The following is a 16,561-nucleotide window of genomic DNA, read 5'->3' on the forward strand; positions in this document are numbered from 1 at the left end:
CTTGTATGATACCCTATGTTTGATCCTGTTTCACAATGGGCTTTTGAAATTTGATCCTGCTTTACAGTAATAAAGTACAAAGAGCAGCAGAACTTAGTCAAAATGATCATCATGATATTTTTTTAAGAATTGCAACTTGATTGGTTGTCTTCGAGGTTCACCTACGTATTCAGATGAGAATTTTTCCTGAACAATTTTGCACCTGCCGTTTCTGAGAGAAGGACTACAAGGATTACCCTGGACACTTCCTTGTCCCTGTGCAGTGCCAGCAAGTAAGCCAGTTCACAAACCATCGCGAGGCACTATTAGGCAGGGAATATTTCCTAACAAACTGGCTGAGAGGGTAACTGGAGGCTTTTTATTTATCTCAACTTCTTTGGAGTAATACCCTTCAGAATTTTTAGATATTAGGTATGACTCATATGAAATGAAAAGTTCACGTTTGCTGAAATGTGGCAGAAATTAGAAGAGACATTCCCTTAGCTTAAATCAACCCAGTGATGTGCTGACCAAATTTCTTTTTCACTAACTATTTCTCCATAGAAAATGTATTAAAACAATAAAATGGATTAATATATACACACTAAATGAGACGAAATAAGAGCAAATAATGACATGAAAGTATAAGGGAAATTAAGCTTGCGGAAACTTATATCTCAGGATTTCGCGTTTTTGGGTGAATCCATGAGCTTCTTTTTGCGAAAAGCCAATTATAGGTTAATCTTTTGTTTGTTATAATCTAACTACAGCTTCTTTTGTTCTCCTTACAACAATAACTCCACTTTATTCAATTAACTTTTTGGGGAATCCTGCTTGTCCGCTAACACCATACTGCTTAAAAGAGTATTCAACCTGCAAGAAAAATGACCAGGTAATATTTAACAACATATTAAGAGCTGCCAGAAATCAGATTTAATGTGCCTTTGGTCGGCTTAAATCTCGTTGGGCTATCCTAAGAAAGCCAATTGACATAAAACTGTTTCATATACCAATAGTTATCTATGCATGTTTTATGCTTCAAAATTTCAAAATTTCAAAATATCAAAGCTGAGCATCGAAAAAACTTGGTCAAAGCACACATGACTGAAATTTATAAAACGGTTGATTGCCAAGCTAACAAGGACGATTCAATTTGTTTATGTGACACTGACGAAGGAGAATTAGTCCAAGAAATTATAACTGTTTCCCTTTGGAGTAGTAAGAATGGTGACAGCCAGACTGAAGTATATATCTGATTTGAAATAAAATTAAAAATTTATGTTTTAGTACAGAAAAACGATACAGACACATAGGAACTTTTAAATGCTTTATAGCTAAAGAGCTTGTTGTTAACAACAATTGCAAAATTGGAAAGCAGCAGATGGCTTTTGTGTCTGCCTATACTATGGTTTCCTTTTAACATAACAAATGTGTGTTTTCTCAGAATATACTGTCATGAAGTAAACAATCTTTAGGACAGGTTTTTATACAAAGAGTGACTTTTTCAAACTCATCAGTCTTCAGTTTCATTCGAATTCAAATTGGTGGAGTGCTTTCCTCTCTGCCTGTCATATAGCAGCGACAGCCTTAACATTCCTTTCATTGTAAATTGATGCAGAATTGTGTGGCTGTGGATAGTTTTGATACTCCATTACTGGCCTCTGTTGAAACATACTCCGCTTTAAATCTGAATTTGGATAAAACATAGACTGTCCTGGTGAAAGACAACGAGCTAAGGCTTGCATGGAATTTGCCCTTTACTTTTCATAGCATCTGTGAATGCCATTGGAACTTTTCATTGCATTTGTTAGTTCATAACTGAGAGCAGCATCTTTTTTGACTTCACTTAATAACACAGCATCTCTCTGAGAGACTGACAACTTCTTCTCCAGTTGTTTTCTTTTGTTTTCTACTAGTTTTTGTATAATTGGTGTAATTGCGTTTCTTTTACCAGTTTTAGGTGTTAGATCATTATCATCAGACAATGGAGAGTTTTGGCAAAATTCTGGCCATTATTTATCATTTCCATATCCTGAATAGTCTGAATTTTTAGTAATCTCATTTCCAGGACTGCCCATAAAATTAACTTTATCAGTTTCAACGCCACATTCCAAACGTACTGCAGATGGAGACCCCCACAAATAGCTTTCAGAATGTTGCAATAAAATCTTTCTACTTCCACTCGAACTATTAGAGAAACGTTGTCAAATGTATCCTTACTTGATACTTCCTATCTAAAATTCATTTTTTTTCTCTTTTCCTTTCTTTTCCTCGTCTGATAATTGCTCAAACTCCTCAGGTGTAGTTTGTTAGCAATAGTAGTGCAGAGTATCGGGCTGGCCTATTTTCATCGAAATCTTTGACTTTGAACTCCTTTGCTGCACGGTAGTTTTCTAAACAGCTTAGTAGGTAATCAATCATCGATGACATCCACCTGAAGGTCTTTCTTCTTTTGTTTTTGTCAGTCATACCCTGGGTCACATTTTCTGGCTCAATTTGAGTGGAAGCCATTTTGGAAAAACTCAAGAATCCCGGAAAATGTCCCGTCTTGTCGGGATGATCTGAGTTATACTAGAAGTTATTCTGAAATATTTTGCAAAACAGTTGAGCTTTTTTCAAAAACTTTTCGCATGGGTGATAATTTTTCCCTTGGCCCCCCTTTCTTTCCAACCTGTGTCGGAGCCTTTGATGCAGAGAATAGACACCTTAATTGTTTTGAATTAGAGTAAAAATAATTTCTTACTTTCAAAATCAAAATTTATTATCACGATTATCATTAATTACCGCTTGTATTTTTAACAAGCTGAAATTATGATTACATTAACTCAACATAGCCGTACATTTTATGTTAGCGCATGCCTGAGGTCTGCGCTCACGCTACGCCACTGACGCAAAAGCCTTAAGCTATCCAATGCTGTCTCTCTACATTGGAAAAGTTCCTTGATGCAAAGGCAACCTTGATGCAAAGGCAACCTTGATGCAAAGGCAACCTTGATGCAACGACTTGATTGTGCCATCCCCTTGATGCTGTGAATGTTCAGTGCCAAGCCCAACAACAGATGCATCTGTCGTTAATGGCTTTCTGCTGATTGCCTACATCTAAGCGGTGATCAGGGGCGGTCTGGCGTCAAAATCGCAGGGTGGCTAGAAAACTCAAAAGGCCCGGTTTAGGACGTGGCGGAAAAATTGAGCCACACCGACGAAAAATGTGGCCTTAAAATACGATTAATTTAATAAAAATTGACAATAAAGCAATGCGCTAAACAGCAGCAGTATATCGATTTTAATTCTTAAATTCGGACCCAATTGGATCCATACCTTTCCTCTCGTGTAAACAGGGTTTAAAAGCATGACGTTAAGTTAAGTGATGTAAAGTTAAGAATCAAGATCAAAATTTATTTAAGTTCTCAGAGCTTCAAATCTTTTTGAAGAAGTGCAGATGGATCAGCGAATTGGTCAATAACTTGCTCGAAATCAAGTGGAAAGTTTCCTCTTCGTTTGAAATTATCAATAGCTCTGAATAATTTTTCACAGGAAACTTGGGTGCAGCTAAATGTCATCAAGCATTTATACGCGTTGTAGAGGGAAGGGTGTGCTGTTAGGTGCATGTTGTATTCACTAATAGTTTTATAAGAACCAGTATATTTAGGTACAGGCTGACTGTTCTTAATTTTTGCAAAAATCCGAGGCTGGATTGTCATTAATATGTTCTTAAATTAATAGGGTGTAAGCAGTGCGATTGCTAGCTTTTTCGCTCTTGGGAGGTATTCAGGCATCATTTGTTAACAACATGAGTGAGGCAGCCTTCATTTGACGACAAGATTGAATATTCACCGAAAAGCACCCACATATGGCTAAAAATTTTCGTTTTTGGGATAAAATTTTGTTGATAATTGCATTATACAGTAACTCAGCTTTAGCTTGTTCTTAATTTGATTCCCACCTTGAAAGTCACATTCTTTTCTCTATATATTTCTTCTCTAATAGCTTGTTCCTTGAAATCATCTTTTTCTGGATCTCCATTTGCACCAGGCGTTGTTTTCAATTGAACGATAAGCTGCTAGTATCAATTTGCAAACCCAGCAATTCTGACATTGTCTAAACGAGAAATCTTGAAAAGAAGGCTCTCATTGCTCTCCTGCTTCATTTTTGTGTCAACAAATCCTCTTGGCTCTAGCATTGCTAAATCCTGATACAGATCTTTATTCTTCGAAAACCTTCCGTCTGTCTCCTCGACTCCTTTCGACCCTTCTCTTATTTCCTTTTCCGAATATTACACTATTTTCACTTATTGAAGCCCTCTCCCAATAATTGCAGCTTAAGCTTTATGTCCTGTATAACAGTGTACTAAATGGAAATAGATACAATGAGCAGCCGCCCCCTCCTAATATGAATTTCGTTCCCACAGTACTGTTTCTGACATTTAAATCAATTCTTAAATCAATTCATAACTAAAACATGGATGTTTTTTAATCAATCAATTTTTGTCCATTCCAGGTCAGATACCCTGGGTACAAAAGCCACATAAATTAGAGGGCGGGAAAAGAAATTAAGAGTACGCTTATCCGCTTCTCTGCTTGGCGCTCGAAATATTGTGGCTTTGGTACCCAGGGTACACGTAAGATTGAACACATGGCTGAAATAACGGAAACCAGGGTTTGGGGTGGATTGAAGTGCGTGTATTGGGACTTTAATCGCAATATAATCAGTCTAGGGCATTAAGTATTTGACATTAAGTTGTAAAATGTTCTCCAACCCGGAAGGGCCCGTAAATATTTTGTACACAGGGCCCGGGTGGCGATCGCCACTTTGCCACCCGGCCCAAACCACCCCTGAGACCCTTCGCAATGGACAACTGAATGAGGGAATTAGGTGGGAAATGAAAAGGGGGCTCAGGGGCTTGTCATCGGAAAAACTTTTAAATACGCTTTTTAAAAGTCGAAACATGCTCCAAATTGAGTATCAAAATTTTTATTAACAATTGGCATTGGCATGAAGAAGTTCGCAGGTAATCTGCCTATATTTGAAACGTTTAGATCCTTTCACTCTTGCAAATTTCGACTTGATCCTAGCCATGGAAGAACTCTAATTTTCCTCAAAAATTGTTTCTTCTCACTCAGGTAGCTATTCGTTTCGTTTTTCTGTTTAATGCTGATTATTATTTGTCTGGAAGGATCTGAGCTGCACAATCATCATTTGGGGTTTTTGTCTTTTGAGGGATGTAAGCGCTAACGCCGTAATACTTTGCCACTGAAAAGATTGAGAATCTTTTTAAAAATTAATGACAACATTCCTGTAATTCTTTGTGGCAACTCGACTTTCTTTTGACAAATTTTCACCTGCTGGCATAGTTTTCATTTTTATTATTTGTGCCATTTTTCCAACTTTGTTCTCTATAGCGTTAGTAATCAAGAATTTTGCTCGTTAAATTTCAAACGCATTCAAATGTTTGGTATTTTTTTCACAAAAATTCTCCTGAAAAACTTTCCACAAGAAGCTTGTTGTTTCTGTTTTCGGCGTTTCTGTTTATAAATATTCCTGGCATTTCTGTTAAAGGTTTGCCTCCTCTTTTATTGCTGTACTCAGATAGGACAACATCATTATCTTTTTTTGATCATAATCAATCAGTTTATGAGTTTTTATCTTTTTCAACATCAAATTGATTTTTATTTTTTCCCTTTTATTACTGGAGTTTCTGAGTGCCCAGTACTGGTTTCTTTTGTCAAGTTTTTTATAAAAAAATAAGTGTATAAAGGCTTCAATTCCTATCTTTGTACTCCCAACGTTGTCTAATTTTTGCAATAACTTTTTAATTTAGGAATTACTTTCTTAGTTGTAGAAAACCTTCTTTACAAATTCCAATTGACAAAATTACAGGCTTGTTGCGCCGTCGCATAACCACACAACTCCACATTCATATGTGATAGCAATGGTCCTCATAAACATCGGACACAACTAATTAAAGTTCCTTTTTCATAAGATATGTGTAAAGAAATTCAGAGGCTATGATTTCCTTTGAAAAAAATACATATATCCCCATTCCCCAACACTGTCAAAATGGATGCAGCATTATTCGAAATGATTTGGAAAAAAGGATTAAGTTTCTTTTTATCAATTTTTCAATCATCTCTTTTCACTTGGCAACATGGCTTTATGCCCCATTAAAATTTTGGAAAAGGCGTTTTTCCAAGAAAATAATTCTCACTTTCAGCGATTAGAATCGCAAAGCTCTTTGCTAATTAGGATACTATGAGCTAAGTTTGTTTTAGGTATGTTAATCATGTTTTATTTTTTCTTCGTTTCGTTTGCTTTTTGATTCCTGCTTGCTAATGTTGTATGGACATTGTTAGCCAGTTTGTAAATATTACTTTAATTAAAGTAAACATGGCCTATTTTGGCCTACTTGGAAAAGTGACCTACATTCAATATGGACAAAATTTCAGCCTAAATTCAAAATGGACAATAGGTTTTGCGTTGTAAAGCTCCTTTACAATATCTGCCAATTTCGACTTCGGTATGCCTGAACCTTGCTGACACCTTTCTAGTGCGCCTATCAAATAAGCGTGGAAAAGATCTACGATTGTTTACATCAACCGAGGAATTACGCTTGTTAACTGGTGAAATTTGTCCTATTTTATTGATTAGAGACCTTCACAGTAATTTGATACTTGATTTGATACAAACTCGATATCAAAGACCGCCATTTAAATAGTTATAAGATTTCAGCTTTCTTAGCATATGACCTGTTTTTTGCTGTGTGTATTAAGTCTTCTCGACCGGTTCCTTAAAACAAGTAAGAAAAGAAACTTCAAGTAAGAGTGTAACAGGATTGCCTAGCATAAAAAACAGTATCCGGGACTAACCAAACAAAAGCGACATTCATACGCTCACGTTTTCGTGCAGCGAACCGTTCTACTGATGCAAAAAATCTTTATTGCACAAAATCAAGAACTTGATAGTACACCTAAATTAGCAGAGACGTGGTTACAAATGTTCCATTTAGAATCATGGAAGAAGTAGAATTTCAACAGAAACGCATTTATTAATTCAACATTGAAGAGATTGCAAGGAAACAACCACACTGATTCAATATGCATTTATCTTCAATCACTATCCCAAAGAAAAGATTCGTATATTAAACGAAAAGAAACTTTTTTGATAGTTTTTAAAAATGGCTTCATAGTCAAAGATTCGAATCATCAAAAACACCGTCACAGTATCAGTTAAAACTTCGAATACCTGATCGAATGCCACAGGGAAAATGCATTTTCAAGTGTTGATCTTGCAGCATCTGTAATGATAGCGAAAACTTCCTGCACCCCACCATTTCCCTCTTCTATGCTGCAGCCTGAAATACGACAGGAAATAGCGGTGGCCGCAAGCGACATACTGTCGATCCAGATAGACGATATTGCCTTTACCATCACTTGTCCAGCGCGTGTACCTGGAATTGCAGTAAGAGCGAGTTTTGTGTCTCTGAAAACGCAAATAGCAGCAATTGTAGATGTACCTGATTCTGTTACCAGATCGATTCCTGGACAAACTAAAACCTGAGAGGTAGGCTGAACCCGGACAATGAACTGACTGTGCAGCAAGGCTCTGTCCACGAGAATTGTGAACGGCAGACGAGTATCCACTATATTTTGCACGGTTGTAGCAAATGTACTTATTGAGCCTGCAGCAAATGAACCGGTATCTGATCCGATTTCCAATCCTTTGGAGCCCAAATGACTTCATTACTGATCCGGACGGACAGTACGGTCGTTGTCTATCAAGGTACACTACCCTTCCTCCTCCATAGCTATTGAGTCCGGTATATCGCCAAAAACAGCGCTCATTGCAATGCTGCTCATCTTGCTTGTCCCCACAATTGTTATCATAATTGCATCTTTGGTAAGAAGGAATACACTTCCTTCTACGAGAACAGTGATATTGGTTTCTGCAACATCCCCTAAAACATGGTGCATATGAATATCTTGATCCGTAACATCTTCTCCCTGATCCCAATTTGTGTATACGAATTCCACGATGACGCTGTTTCCTAGCGCCATAGCCACACCTCAAGCAATATCCATACCGCGACCAGTGTCCCCAAACACAGTTTCTATTGCCACAGTGATTGCCGTAAAAGCCTCTTTTACAATGACACCTCCCATTGAAGTTAGAGCATTGCGTGGTTGTTGATCCAGGCCTATAGCAACGACAACGACTGCAGCTTGAAACTTTCCTTCTGCAAGAAGTCCGCTTGGAGCCAACAACATAATAGTTTCTGTTACATCTGTTTGTAATTTGCATCCCAGGGTGTAGATAATGTCCTTTGCAGTGGATGTTTGCAGAGTTCGCAATGCTGTATTGGCATGTTTTTCCCTTAATGCTTGCAAGCTGAGTAGCTATTCGTCGCTTGTAGACTTGGTCAACTAGGTTGGTTTTCCTCCCGACAAACTCAAGTGCTTGTGCCCATACCATATAGCCAATCTGCTGTAGAAGAATCAGCTGCCGCCAATAGTTATCAACTCTCCGCTTGTAGGCCGATGTACAAGGCTCCCCAGCTTTGCTTTTGGTTTCCATGAAAGCCAATAGCAACGGTTTATGCCGTAAAAGAGGTTTGTTCAATTTTCCGACTAACATCTGATTGAGAAGGAATAACGGTTTTCGTATCCCACGAGATACGTGGAGTACCTCGTTTGCTAGAGTCTTGCCTGCGGCCTGAAAACTTTGTTTGTCCTTATGTTCCACAGGAAGTTTTTGAAAACGATGAGAAAAGTACTCGATTGTGTGAATTGAATCTTTGTACTGAGTTATGAAATTTGCCCACTTAAATTGATTCGCAATGCCAATGGATAGACTGTTGAATTTTCGTTGAATGCTTGCTTCCAAATTGCTGATACCTTTCTGAATATTAACAAAATTGATGCCAACAAACCTTCTGAGATCTTTAATATCAAAATAGACATCGCTAAGAACTGGTATTTGAAGTGTCGTGGTAACCATCATGTCGATTGTTTTGGCAAGAGCTGCTTTCGAGTGCTTTTCACAAAGGTTCCCTTCGTAAAATGGTTTGCATTCACAATACTGTGCACTTGAGTATGGATACTGCTTACATTGTCCTTTATTCTTACATGCTAAAATGCACCCTCTTCTCTTTGCTTGTTCCGTTGACTTTAAAACCACAACGATGTAGGCCGAAAAACTTCTTGTTTGGCGTCTATTTACTGTGTAACGAATAGTGTACTTCTTGTTGACAATTTTCAAGTCACTCGTTTTTCCAACTGCAAATCCGCCATAATTCTTTCGAACTGTCAAACTGACAACATACTTCCATAGATTTTTCATTTTCAAATGCTGTCTAATCGCGTCGAGAGTCTTACAGTAGTCTCTACTGGTTCTAAACAAAGCTCGCCTTGTTACGATGTCATGTAATCCATTCAGAATGTCATACTTCTGCCTATAATATGTGCCTGTTTTGTCAGCAAAGCTTACAATTAGATTTCGTTTTCTAGCATTCCTGTCGCTTGGCATGTACCAAAAAGCACCGTATACATTTGTAGTGCAGTGGTTATCCCTACCATAAGCGTCATATGAAAATGCAACGACATCAAGCCAAGGGTATTTCAACTCCAAAAATCTTTTCACTTTCGCGTTTGCTAAAGCATTCGTGCGCGATCCAATTTGGTACTTACTGTTCCGTATGTCCTTGATCATCTGTGTCTTAATGTTATCAAAGCACTGCTGTTTCAACTTCCACGACATTCCCCGCAAGTCATAAATACTTTCAAGCCAATCGTTCATACTTTGGGTAATACTGTGTTTGCTGCCAGTCAATTTTTCATACAAAAGGACAACTTGTTGGCCTTTGAAAGCTAGCTTAAACACACCGTTAGCAAATTGGTTGATCTTTGAAATGTCACATTTAAATGTTTTCTTCACAAGAAGAAGAAGTGGATCTCCAAACGATGAAGTGGGTTTGCTTGAACCATGCAAAATTTTGTCAAGATGAACTTTGACGTTAAGTGACGCAATATAACGTTGGGCGATTCGTGTGCGAATTCTTTTGCAGTTGGCCTTTGTGGTGCATCTTGTCTTCTGCAGTTCATTGAAGAGTCGCATCATTTGCTTATGTCCAAATAGTATGGCATGGGCAGATGAGTGGTAAGCAGCTCTTTGGTTTTCATATGTAATTAATCCTTTGATGTTATCTAGCTCAGATGTGATTTGGTCGAGTTTGGTATTGACAAGAGTAAACTGTTTCTTCATGTACGCCAACTCTGCAGAATCCTGTTGCGGAAGAAACGCAAGAATAAGCGATACAAATCCTCCAGCTGCACCAAGAAAACTTGTCATTTTATCAATCACCCCAAAAACCTTCGATGTTTTAGGATCTCCAAACTTCGCTATTGTCTCTGCTATTTTTTCACCAGTCATGAATCCAGCGGTTATTGCTGTCTTTTCACTGCTGCTGAGATCCTCTGCTGCATTCGAGGCAATCACCACAGCAACGAGGCATAGAAAGATTCTTGTCTTGAACGCCATATCGCAAATGGATTCAGGGCCTAAAATTAAAAGTTAATTTCAATAACAGTTGACATGCATCTTAAAATTATACTAAAACTGTTGTAAGTTTAATGAGCTGAAAACTCTAGCATATTTTGATTTGAATTTAATACACAAAACACAATCAATGTGTCTACTACGGTACACACGCATTTAATCAAACATTTAGCTCTTGTTGTGTTCGAAACTTTTTTACCTACGACCTACGTATGATCATTAATCTTTATATTCCAAGGAAACATCTAAATTTTTAGGTTTATGAGTTACTTAGGACCCCAAGGTTACTTAGAGCCTGCAAACTTGTGCGAAAATGCCTTGACAAAGATATCTGTGAACCTTTTCAGAATTACTTTACTTTATTATGTTTTGATGGAAAAAATTTGAAGCTAAATATTCAAAAGGATATTCAATAGCTATTTCAAAAGATTTTTTCAGTTCCGATGTCGTTATGTTATGTTAAAATTTATGAAAACAATATAGAAGCTTGTTAAATTTTTGTCGGAAAATCCATGTTTCTCACCCCTCCTGTGAATTAGAAAGAAATAAAAAATAACAGGTACAAGATGAAACGTTTTCATAACTGAAAATAATAAACAAGTGGGTTAGGCAAAAGATTTAGGGATATTTAATGGAAGTGATATAATTTATCGCAGGTACATTTAATACTTTTGGCAACTGTTTGTTCTGCTTCTTCCCAATCGCACTGCTTCATTTAATCTCGAACTTCTTAATTCTTAAATACGATCGAAATACAATGTACGCATCAAATATCATATTTACCATACCTGATCCGCTGTTTGATATAATTTAAGCATAACTGATAACTTAGCACCATAATTCATGAAAATGAAATTTTCTTAGATATTCTTAAAATTTAGAAAAAGGAAAACGTTCCATTCATTAACAAAATTGGACCACAACCGACACACTGTTGCAAATAGATGCGAACGCCATAGTGTAAATCTGTATGACATACATACTGCCCTGTATGTTGCCTGTAATCACATTTTTTGGTAACATTCAGCAGCTTAAACTTCTTTAGCCCAAGCCCACAAAGATGAGAAATTCTTAACAAAATTATATTTAAGACTGAGGCAGTCAACGATTTCATGGACCTTTGTCATTATTGTCTCTAATATTATGTTATGCTAGTGTTGATGGAGAGGCTGGACTATTACTTAGACATTTTTCAATTGAGTTATTATTTATGGGCTCTAAAGCCAAGGGCCCCCGGGTCAGTGACCCCCCTGACCCCCTCTCTTCAGCAATGCTGATATTGTGCCATGTATTATGATAAAAATATTACTTTAAACATCAAGCTGTCTCTTTGAAATGAATATCTTTCGAGATAACAACCATTTTTTATGATATTTTTTTGAATCTTTACGATCGTTGCGTCGTGTGGCTTGAAGCATCTAACCTACACTCCACGCTCCAAGTCTAAAAGGCAGACCTTTATCGATCAACAATTGGTAATGGAAAGGAGTTATTTTTCAGGAATTATTCAAACTAGATAAAATTGGTTTGTATTAGCTAAATATCATATTTTAGTTGATTTGTCAGTTTTAGTTGTTGAGCTCTGTCACTTAATTTGGTGGCAATTTTTTTCATTTAGTCATTGCAAATATTTGGGCAATTTTTTTCATTTAGTCAAAGCAAGAAAAGAAAATGTCCCTACGTTTTGAAAGCCAAATAAAACAGGCCATAACAAATTGTTTCTTCGCGGTTAACCCACGTGTTGTTTACAGTACAAAAAAGGCCCTTCCGTCCATTCAAAAGGACTGCGTTCCTGCCACAAAAAAAGTTCTGTTGTGTATGAATTCACGTGCCAGTGTGATTCTGGCTACGTAGGACGCACCACCCAAAGATTGGAGGATAGGATAAAACAACACGTTCCATCTTATATTAGAAACAAAACACATCCCCAAAGAGAACAGCCACCTCGGTCTTGCAAATCCAAAATTACTAATAAAACCTGCGATTCTGCTATCGGGCAGCATTTGCTAGAAAACCCAGATTGTGCAAAAAACTATAATGGCGACATGTTTCGGATTATTGGTAAAGCCCGATCGTCGTTCCACCTAGCAGTTTTAGAATCTATCTACATAAGCACGAAAAAACCGCTACTGTGTAGACAAAAGGAGTTCGTTTTCACCTTAGGACTCCATTGGTAACATTCTAATAGGCAAGCGGCACTGATTGGTCAACCTTTACAGTCATGTGCTCGTGTTTCTGATTGGCCTATTTCGATCCACAACTGGGTATATATATTTCTTAGCGTAGAGTTTTCGATCTATGTTCTGACGTTTTAAACTCTGAAGAGTGTCAGACGAAAAGCTTTAGTTTACTAAATGTTTGCTTTTTTCAAAGCTATTTACAACTTTTGGGATATCAAATTTGGTCCAATTGATTAGCAAGTTCCACTTAATCGGAAGTTAATGTTATCGTCCTTAATGATTTTTACAGTAATTCAATCCATCTTTCAGGAGCAAGGAACGTGCTTAGAAAACATGGAACTGGTTAATGCAACCACAATGAAAAGAAACTGCCACGTCAAATAGAACTCGAGGATATCAAAATGGATCTGGGTGGCAATTCTGAGTTTAATGCTATGCTATCATCAAGCAACTGCCTACATGGCATCCAGCACTTTGTGACAGACCGGCAAACAGACTGGTAAATCGGTAAAATTCAACACAAAGACAGTTTGCAATGTTGAATGTTGCAACAAGGGTACAAGGATCCCTAAAATCACATCTTTTTTGAAAGATGGCTGCTTTGAAATGGTACCAGATTTCTATAAAGCTTTTTGTTGAATTGCTCGATGGACAACGCTTATTAAATACATCTTAAATAGAATACACGATGACTTCTGCTGATTGAATCAGTTTTTTGTTATGCCAAGTGCAGACATTTAAAAATCTCCTTCTAAGTCTTTTCTAAATCAAAAACAGCCCAGCCCCGAGTTGACTTTCCTGCGGCCTTGCAGCTCCCTCCGATCCCCATCCTTTCAAAATTACAGTGCTATATTGCGTTTTGAAACTTAGGGACAAAGCCTTATAATACTTGCTGTTGAAAAAATGAGAGGGCATATCGGTTTCTCCCAAAATGTTCCAACAGTGGGGTCCCTGGTTTTACACTGTCACTTTGTAATCAATTGAAATTTTTGACAATTTATCAAATCCTTTTAAGTTCAGAAGCGGCATTGCTGGTTCAAACGTTCTTTTTATAGGGATAGCAGGTAAAAACTAAAAACCAATGTATGAATAAATGTGTGAAATCCAAAAGGAAAAATGAGAAAAATATAGATAAGGAGTAGTCACTACCACCTGGTTACAGCCTCAAGATCAGAAAGGGAATGATTGTGTGTGCCTCTTGTATGTTTGAGATATTAGCTTGAAAATGGTCAGAAAATTATAAAAAAACAACTCAACAGTCAGAAACCTGCGAGGGACAGTTCAGGGCATTGATTCGATATGTCCATTTCTTGTAGACGCCCCTAGCAATCCTGCGTCCAGAATCACGGTTGCAAATGTAAGGCGATACAGATATGAAATATATATGTTATAATATTCAATGAAAAGTGGCTATTGACGCAGAGTGCTTTAAAAAGTACTTTAGAGTGTAAAAGTACATTAACATGGTACGGCGTGGCTCTGGGAACGATGGGCTGGGAGAACTGGAAAGATAAAGTGTATAGGCGACATAAGGTCAGAGTCGGCGGGGTTGGATGTGGATACGGGAAGGGAGGGCCAAATGGGTTGGGAAATGGAAGAAGTAGGGTACCTGGTCTGGAAATGGGTTCGTTTGGATAAAGTGGATGGAAATGGACAGGGCTGTTGAAGGCTTGGGACAAGGGGGAGTTGTGGAATGCCTTTTCTGTTTCAATCTGTTTCTTATCATTTCACTGGGGGTGATAAAATACTTTATGAATTGAGAATAATTGATCTTTATTTCATTTTGGTTGCTCTGGGGAGAAGATTATCTACAAGGCAGCAGGCACATGGGAAAGTCTTTTAGAATGAGAGATGCTACATTATTGTATTGGTTCAGAATACGAAAAGAAAAAGAATAGAATAGAGCAAGAAAAGAAAATGTCTCAGGAGAAAAAGAGCCCTTTGAATCTGGTAAACAAATTAACAACGAACGTGCAATGAAGAGGCACTCGATGGGGCTAAAGTTTTGCTTAGCGCATTTCTCTGATATACAACAAGCTCCGAAAAACCCCTCTCTCTGCAAGCCTAATTCTAACCGTCTAATTCTAAAAGTCTAGCCGGCCCATATTCCGCGCCCAACTGCATGATTAAACAATTTAGAATAAGTTTAGCACATTGATTCGATCTATTGATTTATTTTGTTACATGATGCCGTCAAAGGAAGGCCAAGTGGAATGGCTCTTCTGTATTTCAATAAGATAAATCGTTTCAAACTCATTAAAAGTTGTTGTCTTCTATCTGGCCTCCGGTTTTGAAATCCAGGTTGTAGAGATATTGACACGTAAAGGACCCTTAACTTCAAATAAAAGACTCCCTGAAACGAACATACTCCTTGAATTAACCCCTTTTTCAAATAAATAGCTCCTTCAAATGAACGCTCTACCCCAAGCAAACAAATTTGAAAATCTCCAAAAGGTAAGCAAGAAACAGAGAAAAGAAAAAAATGAATAAAAAATCAAAACGATTTCAACTTGTAGCGAAATGGTAAGGGAATATCGGCCTAAGAATCTCAATATTTTCCCATCCATCGTGCGAGCATTGTGACCAACTAAATTTAGACTAATATGTGGCAATTGTGTAAAAGCCATGTCTATGGCAAGAACATTTCGGTATTACAAGCACCGCTTAAGGTGACAGCAAACACGGTCGTTAAAATTAAAGTCGTAGAAATTGGCTGTGTGTATAGGGACACTGGCACTATATTAAAATGGAAGGGACACAAATGGAAAAGGGCACTTTGACTCAAAGAAGGAGTTATTTAAAAAATTTCTTAACCTAATAAATGAGGTTAATCTAAGGAACATGCCCCTCACTTCCGAAATTCCCGGGCGTGTGTACGTGGCGTTTTTATTGCAAGCTTCGACTCTGAATGATAATATAGAGTGAATTCCACACTATGCGCTTAACCAGGTTCGTTAAAAAATCTTTTTTTTAAATGTGAGTCCATAAATTTGACTTGAAAATAAGTCCTTGAATAAAAAAGTGAGATTTTACGTAAGATAGTGTTTCGTTGTGCCACTAAATACATCTCTTTAGCAATAAGACGACGTTAAGAGGTTTCTAGATGATGAGATATATTTTATGAGAGAATCACTTAATATTTGCACGCAAGAAAGTGTGGTATTGAAATTAAACAACATTATTTTCGCTTCCAATGAAAAAGTTTTAATGAACAATAAAACATTTGTTCTCCATTTGTCCTAATTTGCAACGCCAGACGAAATGTCACTTACCAAGTCTATAAAACGTCTTGCCCACTGCCCACCTCTTTTCTTTATCCAACAATTCTCTTTACTTCAACCCTGCTTATCTTGGTGCAACCTGGTGGAGAATACCGAAGTCAAGTTGAAGCATCCTTTAAATGTTGTTTGCGCTGCAAAGGTTGTTTGTCGTCGCAGTTTTTCACAGCCCAAAACTCACAAGATTTCAAAAATAAAAGATTCGTGCTGCTCTGGTGATGCCAAAAAGACGCCAACGGCAGATACACAGGGTAAATCTCCCGACGGCGTGCGTGGGTTTTCCAAAGGGGATTTATCTCATGCCTTTTTCTTTTACTCGAACACGCCCGACTTTCCCAATGGACAATGTCCCATTTGGAAAATAAGGATGAAAAACATTGTCGGGATCTGTTTTTATGAAGGGGGCCTTTTCAAAACAGCCTTTGAAAAAGTAGTAAATTGGAAGAAATTTATACCTCTTTTAGGGGCCCCCCTCCCCTAAAAACATCAAGTTTTTCCCAAAGACACCGAACAGAGTTTGTTTCCCAAAAATAATCTATGCTGTGATTTTTGGATGACTTTTTATATCAAGCAAAA

At 37.5% G+C, this 16,561-nt stretch overlaps 1 protein-coding gene across 1 annotated transcript; it reads right to left on the reverse strand.

Annotated features, from left to right (window-relative positions):
- Positions 1–7,061: 7,061 nt before the first annotated feature.
- On the reverse strand, positions 7,062–16,348 carry LOC135694682 (uncharacterized). The gene is made up of 2 exons (XM_065213509.2): positions 15,980–16,348; positions 7,062–10,529 (listed from the first exon to the last, which is right to left on the reverse strand). The coding sequence occupies exon 2, from the start codon at positions 10,507–10,509 to the stop codon at positions 7,249–7,251; it is 3,261 nt and encodes a 1,086-aa protein (XP_065069581.2). The 5' UTR covers positions 10,510–10,529; positions 15,980–16,348; the 3' UTR covers positions 7,062–7,248.
- Between the last annotated feature and the right edge of the window lie 213 nt (positions 16,349–16,561).

Source organism: Rhopilema esculentum, chromosome 8 (genome assembly GCF_057945365.1).
Source record: "Rhopilema esculentum isolate cy_ngs chromosome 8, ASM5794536v1, whole genome shotgun sequence".
NCBI classification, from domain to species: Eukaryota; Metazoa; Cnidaria; class Scyphozoa; order Rhizostomeae; family Rhizostomatidae; genus Rhopilema; species Rhopilema esculentum.